Source organism: Prunus dulcis, chromosome 4 (genome assembly GCF_902201215.1).
Source record: "Prunus dulcis chromosome 4, ALMONDv2, whole genome shotgun sequence".
NCBI lineage: Eukaryota > Viridiplantae > Streptophyta > Magnoliopsida > Rosales > Rosaceae > Prunus > Prunus dulcis.
The window spans coordinates 7078689-7104119 of record NC_047653.1 but is presented as its reverse complement, the minus strand read 5'-3'; the positions used below and the strand labels follow the sequence as shown (position 1 = coordinate 7104119).

General features: G+C 39.9%; 2 protein-coding genes and 2 non-coding genes across 4 annotated transcripts; 2 read left to right on the top strand and 2 right to left on the bottom strand.

Moving 5' to 3' along the window:
• The first annotated feature begins 8548 nt into the window (after window positions 1-8548).
• Window positions 8549-11061, top strand: LOC117625210. Its single transcript, XM_034356818.1, has 3 exons — window positions 8549-9443; window positions 9524-9917; window positions 10083-11061. Exons 1-3 carry the CDS (start codon window positions 8549-8551, stop codon window positions 11059-11061), a joined length of 2268 nt encoding a protein of 755 aa, XP_034212709.1.
• LOC117626820 lies at window positions 9107-9213 on the bottom strand. The gene has a single exon (XR_004585640.1). It is a non-coding gene; the product is annotated as a small nucleolar RNA R71 (small nucleolar RNA).
• A 4106-nt stretch (window positions 11062-15167) lies between the features above and the next one.
• On the bottom strand, window positions 15168-16581 carry LOC117625209. Its single transcript, XM_034356816.1, has 2 exons — window positions 16329-16581; window positions 15168-16069 (listed from the first exon to the last, which is right to left on the bottom strand). The coding sequence occupies exons 1-2, from the start codon at window positions 16579-16581 to the stop codon at window positions 15168-15170; spliced, it is 1155 nt and encodes a 384-aa protein (XP_034212707.1).
• A 7403-nt stretch (window positions 16582-23984) lies between these two features.
• LOC117626816 lies at window positions 23985-24091 on the top strand. The gene has a single exon (XR_004585637.1). It is a non-coding gene; the product is annotated as a small nucleolar RNA R71 (small nucleolar RNA).
• The last annotated feature ends 1340 nt before the right edge of the window (window positions 24092-25431 follow it).

The following is a 25431-nucleotide window of genomic DNA, read 5'->3' as shown; positions in this document are numbered from 1 at the left end:
AAATCGACGAAATTGCAATGGCAGGCTCGACGGTGACGGCAGGGAGGCTACGGAACGAGCGGAGGTGGCTGAGGTGATGGCGGAGAGAGAGGGAGCAACGGAGGAAAAACCAGAAACTGGGGAAGAAGGAGGCATCGGGTCGTTTCTGCAAATTTATTTGACTTTGCGCGACGAAGAACAAAATGCGTCGCGCAAAATGGTATTAATGAATCTTGCGTGACGAAAAATCCGTCGCGCAATGTCTCCCACAACGCCAAATTTTGAATTGGGATTAGGGTCTGTGCCTTTTGCGCGATGAAAAGGCATAAGTTCGTCGCGCAAAACACTTTCTTTCCGCCTAAATTTTGGGATTTTGGGTTTAGCGGGAGGCTGAAAGTGAAGGGTTTGTGCTTTTGCGCGACGAAGACAGTAAACGTCGCGCAAAACACTTTCTTTCCGCCAAAATTTTGGGATTTAGGGTTTAGCGGGAGGCTGAAACTGAAGGGTCTGTGCCTTTTGTGAGACGAAGAGTTAAAACGTCGCGCAAGGTTCGCTAACGAAAATGAAGGTCTGTGCCTTTTGCGCGACGAAGACAGGAAACGTCGCGCAAGGTTCGCTCAGGAAAGTGAAGGGTCTGTGCCTTTTGCGCGATGAATATATGTTATTCGTCGCGCGAGTTCAAGATTTTGATTCGGTTGAAATTTTCACTAAGTGTTCAAAGGGGATGGAGGGGTGAAATGTGTGGCCCAGATTGCGCGACAAACAGAAGATGGATCCGTCGCGCAATCTTGTTCACTTACACTTTGCGCGACGCATATATTTATTCGTCGCGCTAGTTCAAGATTTTGATTCGGTTGAAATTTTCACCAGGTGTTCAGAGGGGATGGAGGGGTGAAATGTGTGGCCCCGATTGCGCGACGAACAGAAGATGGATCCGTCCGGCAATCTTGTTCACTTACACTTTGCGCGACGCAAATATGTTATTCGTCGCGCAAAACCTAAAGCCTAAAATGTAAACCCTAAACCCTAAGCCCTAAGCCCTAAGCCCTAAACCCTAAACCCTAAAATAGTTTCAATGATCCAACCGGCAAACTTATTTTTTTATACTTGGAGATCGTATACGCCAAAAATCAAAAAGACCAAACATTCAGATATCAGGGAACGGGACAAAATATTTCGACGGTTATAAATGAAAAGTCATGATTTAACGGTTATTTTAACTCCGATTTTGATCATTTTTTACAGCAACATTTGTTGACCCTATATGAATACAATGACTGAATTTGATCTTCAATTTCAGATTTTTACACTAGGGGATACCACATAAACGTTAAGTTACATTTTCACAAATGTATGAACAAATTTTAGGGTTTTTGGTGAATATATGATTTTGATAGCACACGCAGTCTACGAAACTAGTTTCAGTCATCCAGCCGTCAAACTTTTTTTTTATACTTCGAGATCATAGACAGCAAAAATCGGACAAAAAAAACATTCAGAGATTAAGTAACGGGGTAAAACTTTTCGACGGTTCTAAATAAAAAGTGATGATTGAACGGTTATTTTAACTCCGATGTTGATGATTTTTTGCAGCTACAGTCCTTCACTCCATATGAATACAATGAACTAATTCGATCGCCAATTTTAAATATATATGTGTGTATATATTATACTATAACGTTACCCTAATATATATTTGCGCGACGAAGGGCCCCTTATCGTCGCGCAAAAAGACCATACTCGACGGAAGTATATTTTGTCGCGCAGTGTTGTAACTTTACGCGACGAATATATATGCGTCGCGCAAACTATGCGCGACGAGGTCTATTCGTCGCGCAAACTTTACGCGACGAATATATATGCGTCGCGCAAACTATGAGCGACGAGGTTGATTCGTCGCGCAAGGATTTGGCGCCATTTCCTCATTTAGTTCAAATTGTGTATGCTTTGTATTTTTTGGAAAGGTTTTGTGTTCATCATTTTTTAACTTTGTATAAAGAGGGTTATATTATTTGTTTTACCAATCTTGTTTAACTAAATATTTTTTCATTTTTGATTTTGTTGTATGTTTTAACAATGTCTCACGCGAAGGAATAAACTTTAATAAACTCATGAAAACTTTAATAAATTTTAACAATGTTTTAACAATGTCCTTTTTGTTTTATAAAGTGAAGGAATAAACTTTCATAAACTCATGAAAACTCAATCAAATTTAGAATTGGCCATAAACCTCATTACGTCAAATGTTTTGTCAATAAAATTTTTCAAATTATTATTAAAAGGGTTTTATAACTAGATTTATTTAACAATGTTACATTTGTTGACATATATAAGGATTGGATATAACAACTACATATATTCAAAGATTTGTATTACACAAAATGAATACACTAACATAATAAATTTACAAATAAATTCATTATTCATCATCTGAACTATAATAACTTTCGTTATCGTAGCTATCATCACTCTCGGTCTCCCAATCTTCTTCCTCCTCCTCCTCTATAACTGCATCATCGGCGTTGCTAGGGCCCACTGCAACATCGTATCGGGGAAGATCACCGAGGTCAATTGTAATTGACTGAATCGGTATTTCGACTGAAGACACTCCTTCTATTTGAAACGGTTCTTGTATAACATTTGTATCTCGAAGTGTTTCCGCATCATTTTCCATTGAAGATTCTAAGCGTTGGTCAGCCACATTGTCGACGTCGTTGTCACTTGGGTCTAGTTCTGGTATATCATACACGTTCCTATGATCCATCTTCTGCACAACTTTCCACCCGCTCCCGGCTTTAGGGTCATCTAGATACACAATTTGGGACGCCATGTTTGCCAAAATGTACGGGTCGTCATCATACCAAGTTCTGTTAATGTTCACAGACAGTACTCCATGGTCGATTTTAACACTTCCGCCCTATTTGGGTTGGTATCGAACCATCGACACTTAAACATGATGACTTGGTATCGATCTTTGTAAAGCAATTGCACGACAGTTGTCAGTTTGCCATAGAAATCAATGTCCGTACTTTCGCCTCCACCTGGGACATGGACACCGCTGTTTTGCGTACACAACTTGTCATCTCGTGCGGCCCCCAAAAATTTGACGCCGTTAACATTACAACCCGAGAACAATTCAGCGCGAATTGGGCCGAACGCCAAGTTATATAACTCATCACTGTAAGTGGGGGAATTCGATGATTTCAATTTATTCACCTAATAGTATACAAAACCATTGACATGTTAGTCTGACAAAATTAAATACTACAATTTATATTTGTCAATTACAAAACACTTATAACTTACAGAATCCAAAAACCATTGTGGAAATAATTCACGGTGTTTCCGGGCAACCAAATGTGATGGATGTTCTCGCTTCATCATCTGTTCATGCTCATCTAAGTAGGCCATTATCTCATCACAATTGTTCAGTACGAACCAATGCGCTACCTCCATGTCATTTCTAGAAAACGACTCTCCTCGTCCGGGATCTCCAAATGGTCGTGCGCTTTGGGCAAAAACAGAAAGTTTTTCATTTCTCATACCTCCGTCATTATTGCGTTGAGGACGATTGAAAACCGTCTCCACATCTTTTAAATACATTCCACAGAAAATAAGCGACTCATATTGAACCCAAGCCTCTATAATTGATCCTTCGGGCTTTGCCCTGTTGCGTACACTTTTTTTTCAGCTCTCCGAGAAGCCTGCCAAAATAAAACGATATGATACAAATTAGCAAAGTGTCGATAATGATGCATACACAAATGATAAAGATTATATACCTTTCTATTGGATACATCCAGCGATAGTTGACGGGACCAGCAAGCAATGCCTCTTCTGGCAAGTGAACCATCACGTGCATCATACTTGTAAATAAAGCTGGAGGAAATATCATCTCAAACTTGCATAGGACTTGGACAATGTCATGGCGCAACTGAAACATGTCTGTCCTTCGCAATGTTTTTGCCGTCAGTTGGGAAAAAAAATCTGGATAACAACATGATTGGCTTCACCACATCTTCCGGCAGTAGGTGTCGAATACCCACAGGAAGTAGGCGTTGCATAAACACATGGCAGTCATGGCTCTTAAGTCCACTAAATTTACCCCCATCGACATTCACGCAACGTGCGATATTAGAAACATACCCATCGGGAAATTTGACAGACGATACAAACTTTAGAAACTCTTTTTTGTCATTCGGTTTCATAGAAAAGAATGCAAGATCCCTTCTAGCTTTATCATTGTCCCTATTCATCCATAAACCCCTTCGTATGCCCATTCTTTCCAAATCAAGACGAGCTTTGATCGTGTCCTTCATCTTCCCCTCGATATCTAGAATCGTGCCCACCAATGTGTCGAATACATTTTTCTCAACATGCATCACATCTAGATTGTGCCTCAATTTCAGTTTCGACCAATATGGGAGCTCAAAAAACATAGGCTTGTGCGTCCAGTTCAAATGTGTAGAAGGTCTGGTCGACTAACTGTTTTCCTGAACGGAGCAAAATCCAAACGGTTCAGCTGTTCCAAGATCTCATCACCGGACCATTCTCTAGGTCTTAGGCGACGCTCTGTGTTCCCGTCGAACTCTTTATCTTTTTCCCGCCATTCATGGTCCCATGGCAACCATCTCCGATGACCAAGGTAACAAACTTTTCCTGCGTGCCAACTAGAAGTTACATCTTCCTTGCATACAGGACATGCCATATAACCCTTTGTGCTCCACCCAGAAACCATTGCATATGCTGGGAAATCATTCACAGTCCACATAACTGCTGCCCGCAAAGTGAACATCCTCCCAGTTGATTTATCGTGCGTGCGAACACCGTTTGTCCATAAATCCTTCAGCTCATCAACCAGAGGCCTTAAGTACACATCAATTGACCTGCCAGGATCCTCAGTTATCAAAACAGTCATCATCATGTATTCTTTTTTCATGCATTTTCAAGGCGGCAAATTATATGGGAATGCGAAAATCGGCCAAGTGCTGTGGTGTTGGTTTAGAACCCCATACGGATTGAATCCGTCAGTGGCAAGTCCCAATCTAACATTTAGGGGATCAGCAGCAAACTCGGGGAACGTTCGATCGAACTCTTTCCATGCCTCCCCATCTGCAGGATGCCGCATCACATCATCGTCTACCCGTTTTTCCTTATGCCATCTCATGTTTGTGGCAGTATGCGTCGACATATACAATCTCTGCAACCTAGGTTTAAAGGGCAGATAACGCATCACTTTTTGTGGTATCTTAGTCGTTCTATTCTGGGATGTCATTTTGAACCTCGACTCATTGCATATAGGGCATGTATCCAACGTTTCATGCTCTTTGTAGAATAACATGCAATTGTTTTTGCAAGCGTGGATTTTTTCATAACCCAATCCAAGACCATGCAACACCTTATGTGCATGTTTATGGTCTTTCGGCAAACAATTGTCCGTCGGAAGCATTCTCTTGAAAACCCCAAAAAAGTAATCGAAACACAAGTTCGACATACGATACTTTATTTTTCCGTGCATTAGCTCCACAATGGCAGTGAGAACGGAAAAGCTCTCGCACCCCCGGTATAACTCTTGGTTGGCATTTTTTAACAGTTTTTCATACTGTTCAAACTCCGCACTGTCTATTGGTGTAGGCACGTCATCTTCCCCTTCCTGATTGATGTTGGTCGATGCGAATGGAAAAACATCTTGTATAATACCCATGACTTGATCATTAGGATCCACAATAGGTTCAACATTGTCCACTCTTGGGGCATTTGAAGACGAAGCATGGTCTACTTGTTTGCCGTGAAGGTTCCAAATGCTATATGTTTCAATCATTCCATTCCTTACTAAATGAAATCCAACATTTTCAATTGTCTCCCACAACGTGTTGTTACACCTCCTACAAGGACAACGGATTCTAGTTGCACCTGGGTTGTGTCTACGTGCAAACTCAATAAAATCCTCGATTCCATCCAAGTATTCGTCTGCGCATCTATTCGGGTTCTGTATCCACCTTCTGCTCATAATTCCTGAAACCACAATCGCGACACAACAATCACAACAACTTCATACGAAGTTATAATGTCACCTTATGCCTCCGGTAAGGGCCCTATCCCATTCGGGAATGCATAGTCCTGTCACGTAACCTACGGCTACATGAGATTAGATTTCGATGTGGATTAATTTCGGCAGCATCTCGACACAGTTGTTGAAGTGGGCATAGTTATAAATACCTACGTACCACCCCAAGAACGTACCGAGATGACACCGAAATCTCCACAATCGAAACCTAATCCTTTAGCCGAAGATTATGTGACAACCCTATGCATTACCAAACTGTCCAAATAATGGGACAATTCAAGAATTAATTGGACCGCAGGCATGCCTTACGCATCCATGCACGAAATCCAACTAATCTCGAACGGGAAACTACGTGTTACTAAACATAAAAATAAAAGTACGATGTTAATTTCAATTAACTTCGTACATCACAACACATTGTGCTACGTCACCCACAATTTCACAACATTATACACATATAACTTCACAAAAAAATTACAAACATAACAAACAAACTTTTACAATAACATACCTTCTCAATCGTTTGATAAGGTCATAATTTCACACATTTGCATGCCTTCTTTGCTTAGTAATTTTATTTAACTTCTCTTTATTTTGAGTCTCTTACCTATGTTTGTGTGTTTTGTAGGTTAAGACAGCAAGGGGATGACATTTGATATAATTCATGCATGTTAAGGGCTGAGTGGCACAAGAGGAATATGAGCTTAAAGACAAAACCAATTTGAGCCACACTCCTTGTCAGTCCAGTTTCGTAGGTCATCTTGCAGGCCTCATTTCAGCAACTTACATAGGTCGGATGAGGAGACATCCTTGGTAGAAGTTGTTCCAATGGGTGTTTATTATAACATATCCAAATTTCAGCCCAATTGGGTAAATCTGGAGCCCTCAACACGTCAAAGACTGAACCAAATGCAGGCCATCACATTTAATGTGGCTACAATCCATAGAGCCATGTGCTACACATGGGCAGCCACACATGGGAGTCAAATAAGCTCAGAAGCTCAGAAAGATGAACAAAAGTCAAAGCTTTCCATAAAGAACCCATACCAAAGCATGTATTTGTCAGCTGGAGCAGTTGGCAAGTATGGGCTGGAGCAGTTGGGAGCAGAAGAGAGGTGTGCTTCACCAGCCAAATGGGAGGACGAAATTGCACTCTATAAATATAGAGTTGCACACTCATTCAAGTCAGACACACACATTCTCTCATCCATTACTCTCATACACACATTCAGATTCACCAAAAAGAGAGAAGAGAGCTTGGAGCTGTCAAGGGAGCTTGGATCTGTCCTGGGAACTTCCTTGCTGCCATCATCTAGTTCTTCTCCTCTCTTTATCCTATCTATGTATTTCTTATTTTCAGTATTCATAGTTATGTTTAACTAATCCATTTAGTTAGGGCTTAGGATGAAGCCCTAGTCATGAATATTCAATGTTGTGGATGATTTTATAGTTAATTGATTTCCTTGCTTTTGTTATCAAGTTGTTAATCTCCAGTTTATTATGTGCTTGATGTATGTGTTCTTGGAGTAGCTAACTAGGATTTTATGCATCTAGCACAGGTTGGGAAGGGGTTTAGATTCACCAATTCTACTCTCCTTTCACAAACAACACATGAATGGCCTAAGAATCATTCAAGGGGTTAATAACCATAGGTTGACTAGGACAGATACCATGTTCTAGGACTTGTGTGATTATCATATTCTCAAGAGGCTTAATGACTCTTATATGCTTTATTCTAAGTAGATACCATGCTTAGGTTGCATATTAGAGATCACGTGTTGTGTAGATACCATGCATAATCACATGCCTTAGGAGAATCATGCATCCCGCACCTAGATACCATAGGCTTGTATGCGATAATCTATTGTTGATGAAGCTTGAGTCAATTTCTATGCATTCATAACTTGGATAGGAAAACTAATGGTGGATTCCAAGGCTCTAACACCTCTCAATCATTCTTTCACAAATTGTTGATTGCTGCCAGTGTTTACTTTCAAGCACTTTCATTTCACTTTCTTCTTTTCATTTCAACAACAAAACCCCCCATTTCGAGTGCGTGTGTGGTGCTAGGATTCTGTCCTAGACCTTGAGTAATTAGCAAGAGGCATTATTGAATTCGACCTTGCCTTTAGCTAGTTAGTCAGTTTCTGTTTTCTATGTTTTTCTAGCATTCTAAGTAATTTAACTTGGAACCAAGTTACCATTCTCTGTGGGATCGACCTCATATTTACATAAGCTATACTATAAATGGTTCGTGCACTTGCGAGAATTAAAGTTGCTGTTTTTAATAACTCATTTTAGTTGTTAAGAATTGGCTCAACAAGTTTTTTGGCGCCGTTGCCGGGGATTTGGTAACGATGGTGCTATAGTTAGATTACTTTGATTGTTTTGTTTTTGTTTGTTTCATTTGTTTCTTTTCGTTGGTTTTTCTTTTAGTATTCAGTTTTAGTATTTAGTTGTTATCTCCATTGAAAGCACTGAATTGACTTCCTTGGTGTGTGCATGTCCGAATTTGACCAAGAGCAAAGTTCACCTGAGCCACTTTCACCAAGAACCGCTGCTGTATGTGCTGGTTTGAGGAGGAATTATAGTTCTTCAAGCGCTGAATCTAAAAGTTACGAATCTGAAGGTTCAAGCAACATGGCAGAGATTCCAAACAACAACAATGATGAAGGAGGTGGTGCGCTTATTGTCCAACCAAGAAAACCCCTGCGTGAGTTTTCCATTCCCAAAGTCACCGATCAACCTTCGCGCATTGTCTATCCTCAACTCACAGCTGACAGGTTTGAGCTTAAAAGTGGTATGATTCATCTTCTTCCAACTTATTATGGTAATACCACTGAGGATCCTTATATGCATATTAAGCAATTCTTTGAAATATGTGCTACGATCAAAATTCAAAACCTTGATGATGAGCAAATTAAGATGAGGCTATTCCCATTCAGTTTAAAAGATAAAGCTAAGTCTTGGTTATACTCTTTGCCTAATGCTTCAATTCATACTTGGGAAGAGCTTTCTAATAAGTTTTTGCAGAAATTTTTTCCGGCTCAAAAGACTAACAAGATTAGAAAGGAAATTCTTGGTTTCACACAAAAGGAAGGAGAAGCTTTTCATGAATGTTGGGAGAGGTACAAGGAGATGATAAGTTCCTGCCCACACCACAACATAGAGAGTTGGATGCAAATGCAATCTTTCTATGAAGGTTTGCTTGATTCCGAAAGGATGATGGTAGATGCAACAAGTGGAGAAGGACTGATGAACAAAACAGCAGATGAGGCTTTTTCTCTTTTTGAATCCTTGAGTGCTAACTCTCAACAATGGAGCCACAATAAAGGAAGAGGAGCTCCTATGAAAGCTGTGATGCCCAACTCAACTATTCCACCACAGAGAAGGAGTTGTTAGCTGTCATATTTGCTTTAGAGAAGTTCAGATCATATTTGATTACTAACAAGGTTATTGTTTACACTGATCATGCAGCATTGAAATACTTGTTAGCTAAGAAGGATGCCAAACCACGACTCATTAGATGGATTCTCTTGTTGCAAGAGTTTGACTTGGAGATAAAAGATAAGAAAGGAAGTGAGAATGTCGTGGCTGATCACTTGAGTAGATTGGTGCATGTATCTAATGAAGAGGAGGATTCATTGCCATTGCGTGAAAGCTTCCCTGATGAGCAACTCTTCTCCATTTATGCTTTGAATTCTCTCAATCCATTGCCTTGGTTTGCTGATATTGTTAACTATTTGTGCACTAACGAACTCCCTACAGGGTTATCTACTTTCCAACGTGACAAGCTTAGGAAGCAAGCAAGATACTACTTTTGGGATGATCCCTATCTATTCAAGCATTGTCCAGACCAAGTAATTCGAAGGTGTGTGCCTGAAGGTGATTTTAAGAGCATTCTGGAGTTTTGTCACTCCCACGCATGCGGAGGCCATTTTGGAGCAAAGAAGACTGCCAGCAAAGTGCTACAATCAGGTTTTTTTTGGCCTACCCTTTTTAAGGATGCTTATGTTTTTTGTGCTTCATGTGATAGATGCCAACGGATGGGTAATTTACATGCTAGAAATCAGATGCCTCTCACCAATATCTTAATCATTGATATATTTGATGTTTGGGGAATTGATTTCATGGGCCCTTTTCCTACCTCTTATGGATTTGAATATATATTAGTTGCTGTCGATTATGTTTCTAAATGGGTGGAAGCCATTGCCACTAGAACTAATGATGCTAAGGTTGTGATCGGTTTTCTCAAAGGAAATATTTTTACAAGGTTTGGCACACCTAGAGCAATCATTAGTGATGGTGGCTCCCACTTTGTTAACCAAGCTTTTGCAGCACTCTTGAAGAAATATGGAATCACACATAAGGTGGCAACACCCTATCATCCTCAAACTAGTGGGCAGGTTGAGATAAGCAATAGGGAGATTAAGCACATACTTGAAAAGACAGTGAACACCACAAGGAAGGATTGGTCCATGCGTTTGGATGATGCATTGTGGGCTTATAGGACTGCTTATAAGACCCCTATAGGTATGTCTCCGTACAGACTTGTTTTCGGTAAACCTTGTCACTTACCAGTGGAGCTTGAGCACAGGGCTTATTGGGCAATCAAGGCCTTCAATTTTGATATGAAAGCCGCTGGTGAGAAGAGGAGGCTTCAACTCAATGAGCTGGAGGAGTTGCGACATGAAGCATATGAGAACGCGAAGCTTTACAAGGAGAAAACAAAGCAATATCACGACAAGAAAATTCTTAGGAAGACGTTTGAGAAAGGGCAGAAGGTTCTCTTATTCAATTCACGCCTTAAGCTCTTCCCAGGTAAGCTTCGTTCTCGGTGGATTGGCCCTTTTGTTATTACTAATGTGTTTAATCATGGTGCAGTGGAGATTCAAAACATTAAGGATGGCAGCACCTTCAAGGTGAATGGACATCGGTTGAAACCTTACTTTGATGCCAACTTTGATGCCAATATTGAGTCTCAAGCACTCAAGGAGCCTCCACCACTCTCTTAAAGCTCACTAGAGTTTGGACGTCCGGCTGAAGACGAGAAACTTAGCGCTTCTTGGGAGGCAACCCAAGGTGACGAGGAGAAGATAGAATATGCGAGGAAGCTTGCTTGCATCCTAATCGCTTCAAAGGGGAGTTTTTCTGAACTCTAACCTTTGGTTATGTCTTTCCCTTGTCTTCTTTCCTTTCATTTATGAGGCATTGCTTTTTCTTACACTCTAAACATTGAGGACAATGTTTCATTTAAGTTTGGGGGAAGGATTTAGTTATGTTGTTTCAAATTGTCAAATTTTAAAATTTTGAGTGTGTCTAATGGCCAAAAATGCAGGATTTTGTGTCTTGTTTTGTTATCCTTCCAAACACCTATGATAAGACTTGGATCTAATACTAATATGGTTTCTCAGAAATTGATAGTCATTGTTTAAGGACTTTGTGTGGTTCTGAGTTAACTATGTCTTGCATGCCATCCTTGCACTTATTGAGCACTTTGCCAAGTTAGTCCAATTTCTTGCTACTTGGAGACGTTATGCAATTCTACTTATCTCATGATCTTGGTTTCGTACTCTAGAACTTATTTGAATATCTCTTGAGACATTTTGTTGCCATACAATGCTTAGGAAGTGATTTAGGCCATGTTTGAACCGTTTGAGCTTTTCTAACCATCCCTCTACATGTATTCATCCCTAGTCAACCCATTTTAGCCTACGTTAAGCCTCTCTTTGTGTAAACCATTCCTACCATAATGAACCTCTGTTTTCTTATTCTTACTTATTCTATGAGCAATTAAAGTTATCTTCAAAAGAGAGTTATAAAGAATGCAAGGTTTTTTGGAGCAAAGTGAATCATTAGTGCCATAACCCAAGTGTTGAAAAGAAATAAGTTTGGGGGTATTGGTAACTAATCAAAAGAGGTAATGAAGTGTGACCAATGTAGTCACGGCCCTAGGGTGTTATAAAAAAGAAGATCATGGTGATCTAGGGTAAAGAGCCACAAAATTAGGCCAAATAAACAGATATGAAGGTGCTGAAATTATGTTCAAAATATGCTCATGTATGTGTTCCTTGCTTGTTACAAAGTTCAGTAATCTCTCATGCTCTTACCTATGCTTTAGTTGTGCTCAAGATGTTGTTATATATCCATATCCCCTCTTCCATTCAACCACTACCCTAAGCCTCATTACAACCCTTGCAAAGTCCTTTTGATCCTTGGTATTGTATGGTATTACTGTGGAGAGCTGATTTGATAATGAGCTTATGGGGTTTGGAATTCTTGATTTTGTTCTAAGTGTGTGCGCATGTACTAATCTGAGTTGCAGGTGTTGTTCTGATTTGGCATTCACACACTACACTTAAGGGTGTCATTGTGAGCTTTGCTTTCTCTTGAATCATGTGTGGAACTTAGATTGTGATTGTTGTGTTTCTTTGGGACCATATACGTTGGTGATTCTTTGAGGATATTGTTTGGAAGGCTAGTTGCTTATTTCCTGTTTCCTAAGTTGTAGTTTTATTTTGTTTTGCTCGAGGACTAGCAAAATCTAAGTTTGGGGGTATTTGATAAGGTCATAATTTCACACATTTGCATGCCTTCTTTGCTTAGTAAGTTTGTTTAGCTTCTCTTTATTTTTGAGTCTCTTACCTATGTTTGTGTGTTTTGTAGGTTAAGACAGCAAGTGGATGACATTTGATACAATTGATGCATGTTAAGGACTGAGTGGCACAAGAGGAATACGAGCTTAAAGACAAAGCCAATTTAAGCCACACTCCTTGTCAGTCCAGTTTCGTAGGTCATCTTGCAGGCCTCATTTCAGCAACTTACACAGGTTGGATGAGGAGACATCCTTGATAGAAGTTGTTCCAATGGGTGTTTATTATAACATATCCAAATTTCAGCCCAATTGGATAAATCTGGAGCCCTCAACACGTCAAAGACTGAACCAAGTGCAGAGAAATGTCATGTTGGCTGCCATCACATTTAATGTGGCTACAATCCATAGAGCCATGTGCTACACATGGGCAGCCACACATGGGAGTCAAATCAGCTCAGAAGCTCAGAAAGATGAACAAAAGTCAAAGCTTTCCATAAAGAACCCATACCAAAGCATGTATTTGTCAGCTGGAGCAGTTGGCAAGTATGGGCTGGAGCAGTTGGGAGAAGAAGAGAGGTGTGCTTCACCAGCCAAATGGGAGGACGAAATTGCACTCTATAAATATAGAGTTGCACACTCATTCAAGTCAGACACACACATTCACTCATCCATTACTCTCATACACACATTCAGATTCACCAAAAAGAGAGAAGAGAGCTTGGAGCTGTCAAGGGAGCTTGGAGCTGTCCTGGAACTTCCTTGCTGCCATCATCTAGTTCTTCTCCTCTCTTTATCCTATCTATGTATTTCTTATTTTCAGTATTCATAGTTATGTTTAACTAATCCATTTAGTTAGGGCTTAGGATGAAGCCCTAGTCATGAATATTCAATGTTATGGATGATTTTATAGTTAATTGATTTCCTTGCTTTTGTTATCAAGTTGTTAATCTCCAGTTTATTATGTGCTTGATGTATGTTTTCTTGGAGTAGCTAACTAGGATTTTATGCATCTAGCACAGGTTGGGAAGGGGTTTAGATTCACCAATTCTACTCTCCTTTCACAAGCAACACATGAATGGCCTAAGAATCATTCAAGGGGTTAATAACCATAGGTTGACTAGGACAGATACCATGTTCTAGGACTTGTGTGATTATCATATTCTCAAGGAGCTTAATGACTCTTATATGCTTTATTCTAAGTAGATACCATGCTTAGGTTGCATATTAGAGATCACGTGTTGTGTAGATACCATGCATAATCACATGCCTTAGGAGAATCATGCATCCTGCACCTAGATACCATAGGCTTGTATGCGATAATCTATTGTTGATGAAGCTTGAGTCAATTTCTATGCATTCATAACTTGGATAGGAAAACTAATGGTGGATTCCAAGGCTCTAACACCTCTCAATCATTCTTTCACAAATTGTTGATTGCTGCCAGTGTTTACTTTCAAGCACTTTCATTTCACTTTCTTCTTTTCATTTCAACAACAAAACCCCCCATTTCGAGTGCGTGTGTGGTGCTAGGATTCTATCCTAGACCTTGAGTAATTAGCAAGAGGCATTGTTGAATTCGACCTTGCCTTTAGCTAGTTAGTCAGTTTCTGTGTTCTATGTGTTTCTAGCATTCTAAATAATTTAACTTGGAACCAAGTTACCATTCTCCGTGGGATCGACCTCGTATTTACATAAGCTATACTATAAATGGTTCGTGCACTTGCGAGAATTAAAGTTGCTGTTTTTAATAACTCATTTTAGTTGTTAAGAATAGGAGCAACAAGGTTTTTCCTTCTATTGTCTGCATAGCTCTTTTGTCGGTCCTGCGCTGCCTTGAGTCGTTCTTTAATTATTTTCACTTGTTCCTTCATCCGTTCAACATCATCTGACACTTCCAATCTGTGCTCACCTACTTCATCCCAATAAAATGGAGTTCTACACTGTTTCCCATATAAGGCATCAAATGGAGACATCTTGATACTCGCCTGATAATTGTTATTATAGGCAAACTCCATAAGTGGCAACTTCTCATCCTAGTCACCCCGAAACTGCAGTGCACAAGCTCTCAACATATCTTCTAAAGTCTGAATTGTCCTCTCAGACTGACCATCTATCTGGGGGTGAAATGCAGTACTAAACCGCAACTGGGTTCCAAAAGCTTCATTTAACTTTGTCCAAAAACGGGAGGTAAACCGTGGATCTCTATCTGAAATAATAGATACTAGCACCCCATGAAGTCTCACTATCTCATCTATGAAGATCTTGGCCAACTTATTTAGTGTGTAGTTTGCTCTCACCGGTAAAAAGTGGGCGGATTTGGTGAGTCGATCCACGATTACCCAAACTCCATCATGCTTATTCTGTGTTCGGGGAAGCTTGAATACGAAATCCATAGTAAGATGTTCTTACTTTCATTCCGGAATCGGAAGTGGTTGTAACAACCCTGATGGTTTTTGCCGTTCAGCTTTCACTTGCTGACAAATTATTCTTAACATATTCTGCTATTTCTTTCTTCATAAAAGGCCACTAGTAGTGCTCTCTCAAAGTATGGTACAGCTTAGTACTTCTAGGGTGCATTGAAAAAGCTGAACCATGGGCCTCCTTAAGAATTTCCCTCTTTAAAGCTTCATCATTAGGGACATATAACCTGGTACCCACCATTAAAGCTCCATCAATTCTTACTGAACAGTCATTTCTGTCACCATTCTCCACCTCTGCTCGTAGCGTGCAAATCAAAGGATCCTGTGATTGAGCGGCGAGTATTCGTTCCACTAGCACTGGTCTCACATGGAGAGTAGCTAAGAGTGCTCCCTGCTTATCCACACCTAGTTCAACTCTGAGCTTCCTCATTTCTACCATTAATGGCACATACTTACCTCGAAGATAAGCTATAGATCCCGAGGATTTCCTGCTAAGTGCATCAGCCACAACATTAGCTCTTCCCGGGTGATGCTCGATGGTACAATCATAATCTTTAATCAACTCTAGCCATCTCTTTGCCTCAAATTCAGTTCCTTCTAGGTGAATAAATACTTTAAACTCTTGTGATCCGTAAAAATCTGACATGTTTCTCCATAGAGATAGTGTCGCCAATTCTTCAAGGCAAAAAACCACTGCAACTAATTCCAAATCATGAACAGGATAATTCAACTCATGCTTATTTAGTTTCCTAGAAGCATAAGCACTCACCCGAGCATGCTGCAATAGCACACAACCAAGTCCCTGTTGGGATGCATCACTGTAGATAACGAAATTCCCACTATCATCTGGAAGTGCCAAAACCGGAGCGGTGGTTAACCTGGTCTTGAGTTCATTAAAACTCTTCTGACACTCATCTGACCATTCAAACTTAACTCTTTTTCTTGTCAAATGAGTGAGAGGCGCCGCTATGGCAGAAAAACCTTCCACGAAGCGACGATTATACCCGGCTAACCCAAGGAAACTCCGTACCTCAGTAATACTGGTAGGTCGTGACTAGTTCACTACTGCCTCAATCTTCTGGGGATCTACATATATACCCTCTGCAGAGATCACATGTCCCAAGAAACTAACTCTGTCCAACCAGAACTAACACTTGCTGAATTTGGCATACAACTGCCTCCTCCTCAGAGTCTTCAGCACAATTTCCAAATGCTTCATGTGTGCCTTCTGACTCTTACAATACACCAGAATGTCGTCTATGAATACAATCACAAAGTGGTGCATTGGTCAACCTAAATGGCATCACCAGGAACTCATAGTGCCCATACCTCGTTCGAAAAGTTGTCTTAGGCACATCCTCTTCTCTAATCTGTAATTGATGATATCCAGATCTCAAATTGATCTTAGAGAATACATTGGCACCCTTCAGCTGGTCAAATAAATCATCAATATGGGGCAAAGGATACTTATTCCACACCGTGACCTTGTTCAGCTGCCTATAGTCAATGCATAACCTCATGGTGCCATCCTTCTTCTTAACAAACAGCACTGGAGCACCCCAAGGGGAAAAACTAGGTCAGATGAAGCCCTTATCTACTAGCTCTTGCAACTAAATCTTTAATTCCTTCAACTCCGCTAGTGCCATTCTGTATGGTGCTTGAGATATAGGATTCGTTCCTGGAACGAGCTCAATGATGAACTCGATCTCCCTGTGAGGGGGTAACCCAGGAAGATCCTCGGGGAATACATCCGGAAATTCCTGTACCACTGAAATATCTTCCAATCTCTACCCATGATCTCTGGTATCAATCACATGTGCTAAATATCCTGAGCACCCTTTTCTGGGCAACCGTTTTGCCGTCATAGCTGAAATGAGGCAAGATGGAAGCACTCTGCACTCGCCATAAAAAGTCACTTTAGGTCATCCGAGACTACGGAATACAACCTCTTTCCTGAAACAATCCACTGAGGCATGATGCTTGGCCAACCAATCCATGCTTAAAATGACATCCAAGTCAACCAGTCCCAAAGGAATCAAATCTGCTTCCAGAAATACATCTCCCACTAGCACTATACTATCTCGATACACCGTACCTACTTGAAAAATCTCTCCTGTAGTTACAGAGATCGCCAGTTCGTTCCGTAGGGCTGAAAGTCTTACATTAGCATTGTGGGCAAAACTAGGTGTGACAAATGAGTGCGTAGCCCCCGGGTCAATCAAAACTCTAGCAGGGATTCCAAAAACTGGTAAAATACCTATGATCACATCCAGCGACGCCTGTGCTTCCTGCTGGGACATATTGTACACTCTGCCTGTGGCTCTGAAACGTCCACCCCGTCCCTTATGCTGACTACCACCTCGGCTGGCAACACTGGTTTGGGCCCCACCACTGGACGAGGCCCCTACGAACTGTGATGTCCCCTGTGATCTGCCCTGAGTGCCTATCCCCTGAGGCGATGCGACTATAGCCTCTCCACCCTAAAGCAATATCGGGCACTGCCTCAGAAAATGTCTAGACTGACCTGTTGGTAATTTTTAACAACAATATTAAAACCTTACAAGTGCACAAATCAAATGATAGTATAGTAAGCAAGCAAGGGTCGATCCCACGGAGATTGTGATCTAAAGAGATGTTTATCAATGTCACGCAATGAAAATCAAAACAAAGGACTTCCAAACACACACCAATACCAAGGGGGTTTTGATTTGATTTTGTGAATAAAACAAAATAAGGAAAAGAAAACAAAACAGAATTTAAATTAGAGTTTAAGAGAAATTGGTTTAAAATCAATCAAGAACAATAGCTAGGACTTACTATCCACCTCCAAACAATCAATCAATCCATAAACAACAATAGATAATCAATTTCTAGCAAGCATATGATGATGACACTCACAACAAGATCATGGCATTTGACTCGAGTTGTATGATTCTCTCTTAAGTGTATGTAAAGTGTATGGCATTTACATCAATACGTGTATTCTTAATTGAAATCTAGTATGGCATTTACTCAAATTAACAATCAAGAATCCATTAAGATCAAAGAGAATATGAGTGTCACAAAAACCTAAAACATGGCATTTGTTATTAGGAATTCAAGAATCGATTTCTCATAACTAGTTCTTAACCCAATTATTCGTTGCAAACAAGAACACATTCAATATGGCAATTGACCTATGTTCTACAACAATTTAATTCCAATACATGCTTCTAAGTTAGCTACTCAAAGAAACAAAATATCAGAATTCACATAACATAGAGAAACCAAAATCATCACGCTTGTAGAAACTAAAAATCCATTAAACTTGTTTATAAAATTGAAATCATGTTTAGGGCTTCAAGATTAAGCCCTAACTAACAAGAAATTAGTTACTCATGGTCTTGGATGAACTCAAAAATAAATACATAAGAACTGAAAATTAAAAGAAGGAAGGAAAAGAAAGAACTCGTTGGCAGCTTTCTCCTCTTGCACGGTTGATCTCTTTAGGACGTGAATCCTTTGTATCAGGCGTTGACTCGTCTTTTATATCACTTATATCAGAGTTCTAAACCCTAAAATTGACTGAAAAGTCGTCCAAGAAGTCTTGGTAAACAAGGAATCCAAATAGGAAAGTAAAAATCACAATTCCTAACTCCACTGGGAAATACAGCTCAGCCCAATGTTCACACGATTTGGGGATCTTCGGCCTTGTAGAAAAATCATTAAAAATATATTTTAGAAAGATAAATGTCTTATCTTTCCAACCATATATAGCACGTAACTTGGAAAATTCGGGAAGGCTTCCGTTTCTTCACATTCACGTAACATGTACGAAACTGTCCTGTCTGCACGTGGGCTAACTTTACTTGTAATACTGTACCAATTGGCTCGGTAGAAAATTCTAGAAAAATCGTAGATTGAACTTCAAGATGTTAGCTTTTATCTCCAATTGGTCTTGCGCTAAAATTCCTCCGAAAAGTTGATTTTCCCTTAAAAACCCTCTAAGAGCGCAGAAAAGCTGAAAATCAGAAAAGTAAACTAATAAGCCCTTTTTAAATCTAATTCTCTTACAAAACCTAAGTAAAATGAGTATATATATGGACTTATCATGACCACAATGGAAACATCCAGTAGTGCCCTGTCGGCAAGTCCCAGTATGATACCTACCACACTCAGCAGACTGAGGATTCCTCCTCTTACCAGATGCTGACTGTAGCTGTCTCACAGAACCTCTAGCTGTACTACCCCTGGAGCGGTTCCCAGAACTGCCACTCTGGTTAGAACCTCCACTAGAACTGACTCCACGTCTAAAACCTCCATAACTGCGGCCACTAGATGACCCAGAGCTGTAATTGCCTTTCTTGGATGACCCCTGACTAGGACCACCCATATCAAACTGTCTCCTCCGAGGTTCACCCCGCGCTCTGACAATCATCTGGCTGCTCTCTATCAGTGAAGCAGACATCACCAAAACCCCAAAATTAGTCAACCGCTGGCTAATCACAATATCTCTAAGGAGGCCTTCAACCCTCTAGTAAACAACTGACATTTCTTATTCTCATCCTCGACTAGTGGAACACAGTACTTAGACAGTTCATTGAACTTTTTCTCATACTCAAGTACGGTCATTGTCCTCCGTTCCAGCTGCAGAAATTCCTTCATTTTCAAATTCTGATAGGCCTGTGGGTAGTACTGACAGTCAAATGCAGCTCGAAATACTTACCATGTGATGGCTGACGAATCCCAATATCTCCTTTTAACAGACTCCCACCAATGTCTAGCATTCCTGATCAAAAAGAAAGTGGCCAGAGTTACCCTACGGTTCTGTGGAACGGCCATCACCTTCATTATCCGCTCCATCCTCTCTATCCACTCTTCAACCACTGCTGGGTCGCCATCACCATCAAAATATGTGGCCCCGATCCTCTTAGCTCGGTCAGCATAGCCCAGAGAGGGATCTCTGGACTGCCCAGTCCTGGATAGAGCTTGATGTTGTTAAAATGTTAACTCGCAATTGTACGGGGCAATTAGTAGTATAGCAAGACAAGTACGAGGTCGTACCCACGAGGACTGGGAAGTTAAAATTAGTTATGTACTTAGGTTACCAGATTCGAGAAAGTAGGAGGTTAAGTCTAAAACAGAATTTAAAGCAAGATTGATTGTAATTGTTGAACAAATGAAGCAAAACAAGATTTCAAACAAAAGCAAAGTGAACAAATGTAACAAAGATTACTTGTGTAGGCTGAAAAACAGATTGGGGGACTAGGGCATTTGATTCACCATAACATTTCAATTCTGGGGTATAAGGAGTCAAGTGACAAATCTCATTCGAATTCAAAGATTGATTCTAGCTAAAGTATGATTAGGCCATGGTGTCTGGTCCTAACCTTGTTTTCCTAATTCCCTAACTTGATCATTTGTTGTCTAATCTAAATTAAGCATTAGGAACCCATTAAGCATAGAAGAACAATTTAAACAACCAAGCATGTATCTAATCCCTGTTGTCGAATGTCCATACATACTTTTCTTATTCATAGTTCAATTCAAATCAAAGCATGGTGTCTACTCTTGATTCAAAACAAGGTAGCTAATATACAAGTTCTAATGGTGATCAATCATCCAAACAAGCATATTAACTGATAAGCATAAAGAATAGGAATATGAATCATGAATCAAACTTGAAACTCAAAACCTCAACTTATAAACCCAGAATATTCATGTTAGGTTACATCATAGCCCTAGTTATGAATTTAGCTACTCATAATGGAAATGAAACTTGAGCAAAAATGAGAAAACATATTGAATGCAATAAGAGTAGAGAAAACCCAATTCTGAAGTTGCTTGTGGTTCCCAAGGCTTCTCCAGTTGCTTCTCCACTTCTAATGCTACTCCAAGAACTTTCTCATGTCTAGAGTATGGCAACTAAAGAGGTGATTTGGGATGAGTTTGGGTGGCTGGTGATGGCAGAGAAAGAACAAATTCGTAGGAATATGGAAGGAAGGCTTGCTGGAGTCTTTTTTGATTTTGGGCTGAATGAATTGATGTAGGATGGCTGGAGTGATTTATAGGTGAATGGAGTGACTCCTCTGCACTTGAGTAACTGACACACCTCCCTTAATTGCTCCCTTAATTGCTCAACATGTCAGGTCTAAAGTCAAGGAAAGACCTCCCTTAATTGCTCAACATGTCAGGTCTAAAGTCAAGGAAAGCTGTGGTTTGTCAAATGGCTCAAAGAAAGTATCCAAGGCTCAACAACTGGAAAATGCAATCCTGAGCTTGGTGTGCATGTGGGCTCACGAATTGGGCTCAACTTAATTATCTGATGCATGTGAGTAGCCCATCTTGAAGTTCAGACTCTCATCTTTCTAACTACATATTATTTGGGCTAATCCAAGTTCGGAGAAAGATGTTAAGGCCGAAATGAGTTGCTAACCCAGTCTGCTCGTTTTTGCACCATTTTGCATCTTTTCTTATCCAAAGACACCATTGTTACCTAGAGCCCAATGAACTGAATGATAAACAGAAAAGGGATTAAAAGCACACGTTTGACTCAATAACATAACCAAATCATAAGCAAGAAGGGTACAAAATGATATACAATGGTGAACTGATCAAATACCCCCAGACCTAGATTTTGCTAGTCCTCGAGCAAAACAAAAGAGAATAAAGTTGAAAACAAAACAAGAAGTTAACTAAACCACTTCTGTAGGTAACTCGATTGCAATGTGCATATGCAACAAGCCTTTAAACCTCTCGCCATCCCTAATCGGAAGAGTTGTGTCTCCTGAGGGTTTAACAGAAACGATACCCACAAACGCTTTAGTGACTCTCTACACCAAAAGGTTAGAAAACTAACTTTGAAAACAACTAATGAAAGAAAACTTTAATCATGCATCCAACACCATAGAGTTACCAAGATAGATGATCAATAAGTGTGTAAAGTGGAAGCTATAGCTCAAAGGCACACGGCTTCAAAGTAAACATACTCAAATCTTGAAGGAAGAACATGCTTCAACTCTAATTCTCACATCTAGCACTCAATCACTCAGAACCTATGGTTTTATTCTCTCAAACAAGCATAAGTGAGTATATGAAATAGACGCACAATATTTGGTTAGATCTCATGAAGGGAATCAAATACTAAGAGTAGATATACACACATACATACCAGCACCCATGAATACATCCTCAAAGATCAGCTAGGTCTTTCACAAGGTTGTAATGAAAGGCTAAGGTTAAGGGAAGTGGAAGAATTGGAAGGAACACAACTAACTTAAGAACATACCAAGGTTGCATTCTTCATTGATCTGCAAGGTGTCATTGATTTAGAATGGTATGGCTGCAACTTCATAGCATCATCTGGCATAGACTTTATATTTCACATTTAGATCAAATCGAAACACTTTCTCTTTATCTTTCTTTTTTTTTTTTTTTTTTTTTTTTTTTTTTTTTTTTTTTTTTTTTTTTTTTTTTTTTTGCATAGATTCACACCAATTTACATTTGGGCATGTGGCAGCAACCTCCTTGCTTCAAACTTTATCTTGGCACACCTTGGTATATTTCTAAGCTATAGGGTATGGCTATAATAAGTTAAATATCTCTGATTGAGATACAAAGTTGGGGGAATTATGAGGGTGATAGAAGAAAAAGGCTTGTAGTGTTTGGCTGCAAGAGAGCTGATGGAACACACGAATGGGTAGGGTGAAAAGAAAGCACATAATATGGTTATACACGCAGAGCCTAGCATCACTTCAATGAGTTCATTCATGGGTGAGAGCACGCACTTGATATCTGCAAAGAGAATCATCCTTAGTATTCAACCAAAATGGAACAATGAGATCATTTAGACTGAATTGAAGAAAATAAGTAGAGATGAGGAATAGAAACACTTTAAACCCTCTCAAGAAAGCAATTAGGCTCAAAATAGCTCACTAGGGTAGTCTCCACTATTTTCCTTCAAGAATCTGAGCATGGTACTTTAGCCACCAGAATTCTAAGAGCAAAAGCTTTGTGAAGTGTAAAATTTCTGATATGAAAATCTCAATGGCAGCTCCATAGCATTGGTTGTATGAAAGTGACAAGCGAACGAAAATTGTAAACACAAATGAACAAAAATTGAAAACCTCCCCCCAGACCTGAATTGAACATTGTCCTCAATGTTAAAGCATAACAAGGATGAGTGAGAACATGTGAATAATAAGGGGAAAGTTTAAGACAAAGTATTAGAGAAACTCCCTCTTGATGCAATTAGGTCGACCGCTGCCAAGCACCTTATTCTTCAACACATGGGTTGCCTCCCAAGAAGCGCCTTAGTTAATGTCTTGGCAAGACATTATGCCATTAGCTAACTTGATTGTACGAAGGGAAGATGATCCACCACATGACCAGTTTGAATTCCAACCGACACTCCCTCATAGAATGGCTTTAAACGTTGTCCATTTACTTTGAAAGTCGAGCCATCTTTAGGATTTTGAATCTCCACAGCTCCATAGGGAGATACATTGACCACGGTGAATGGGCCAAGCCACCTAGACTATATGGGTCATTTATTGGACCTCGGTTGTAGGAATTCTCCAACTTAGCTTGCTCTTGCACAAATTCTGGATATGCAGCCCCAAAGGGACAAGAAATGGTAGGATGATCATGAGTTTCACAGATGCTACACACTTCCTTCAAAGGGTTTTTTGAGTTCAATGCAAGGAGGGCATCTAGCTTTTGTTCCAATTTGGAAATCTGCACACTGGAAGAATCATTAGAACCACCAGCAATACGTTTACCTCTTGTATCGGGGTGTTGGGTCTCCATTGCTATCTGTTCAAAGAGTTCATATGTTTCTTCTGGAGTTTTAGTCTTATAAGAACCACCTGCAAAATTAGTGAAAATATTATGGCTAGAGGGGGTTAGTCCTTTATGAAACATAAGCATCTGAAGCTTCAATGGAATCCCATGATGAGGACATTGATTGAGCAGCCCGTTGAATCTCTCCCATGCTTCACAAAACGACTCATCATCTTGTTGTGCAAATAGAAAGATCTTGTCCCTGAGCATGTCGGTTTTTTGCGTGGAAAAATATTTCTCCAAGAACTTCTTTTGAATGGCTCCCCAAGTCATGAGTGAACCAGGCTTCAAAGAATTCAACCAATATTTCGCCTTATCTTTCAAAGTGTACGGAAACACTCTCATTCGAAGTTGCTCTTCCGTCACACCTGTCAAGGGAAAAGAGCTCACAACATTAAAAAATATCCTTTATATGAGTTAATGGATCTTCATTAGGTAAACCATAAAAAGAAGGGAGCATATTAAGATGAGAAGATTTAAGCTCATAGTTTCGAGCTGCGGTGGACAGCAAGATGCTTGAAGGGGATGCTGGAATTGTTGGGATATCAAGGTCTCCCATGAACTCATTGGCAGCCATCTCTTCTTCTTCTTGGTCTGAACTTGATTCCTAATTTGAAGGTGAAGACCCTGGGAGGTCAGTGTGGATAGCAAGACCTTCAAATGTGGCAATGGCTTGCTCTTTTGCAGTTGCTAACTCTCTTTCTAGACGATTCTGAATTTCAGAGATCACCCGGTTTGGTTGCAAAGATGGCCCCGCGTTCAAAGATCTCGAACGTTGGAATGAAGACCTCACTTGATCAAGGAAAGGATTACTAGACATAAACTACCTGAAACAGAAAATAATTTGAGTTAATTAGTACTTCTAAAAGAATAAGGGTAACTTTGGGTACATAACCAGGGAAGAACTTTCATTCAGTCCCCCGCAACGGCGCCAAAATTTGTTGTTAAAATGTTAACTCGCAATTGTACGGGGCAATTAGTAGTATAGCAAGACAAGTACGAGGTCGTACCCACGAGGACTGAGAAGTTAAAACTAGTTATGTACTTAGGTTACCAAATTCAAGAAAGTAGGAGGTTAAGTCTAAAACAGAATTTAAAGCAAGAGTGATTGTAATTGTTGAACAAATGAAGCAAAACAAGATTTCAAACAAAAGCAAAGTGAACAAATGTAACAAAGAGTACTTGTGTAGGCTGAAAAACAGATTGGGGGACTAGGGCATTTGATTCACCATAACATTTCAATTCTGGGTTATAAGGAGTCAAGTGACAAATCTCATTCAAATTCAAAGATTGATTCTAGCTAAAGTATGATTAGGCCATGGTGTCTGGTCCTAACCTTGTGTTCCTAATTCCCTAACTTGATCATTTGTTGTCTAATCTAAATTAAGCATTAGGAACCCATTAAGCATAGAAGAACAATTTAAACAACCAAGCATGTATCTAATCCCTGTTGTTGAATGTCCATACATACTTTTCTTATTCATAGTTCAATTCAAATCAAAGCATGGTGTCTACTCTTGATTCAAACCAAGGTAGCTAATATACAAGTT

Bases quoted from the DNA above. Each gene is read 5' to 3' on its own strand.
- LOC117625210 (XM_034356818.1), top strand. From the start codon at position 8,549: ATGTCCGAATTTGACCAAGAGCAAAGTTCACCTGAGCCACTTTCACCA. The intron at 9,444-9,523 runs GTTAGCTGTCAT...CTGATCATGCAG, and splicing joins TCCACCACAGAGAAGGAGTT to CATTGAAATACTTGTTAGCT. The intron at 9,918-10,082 runs GTGTGTGCCTGA...TTCATGTGATAG, and splicing joins CCAGACCAAGTAATTCGAAG to ATGCCAACGGATGGGTAATT.
- LOC117625209 (XM_034356816.1), bottom strand. From the start codon at position 16,581: ATGAGGTTATGCATTGACTATAGGCAGCTGAACAAGGTCACGGTGTGG. The intron at 16,070-16,328 runs GTATTCATAGAC...TCCTTGGGTTAG, and splicing joins CAATGCACCACTTTGTGATT to CCGGGTATAATCGTCGCTTC.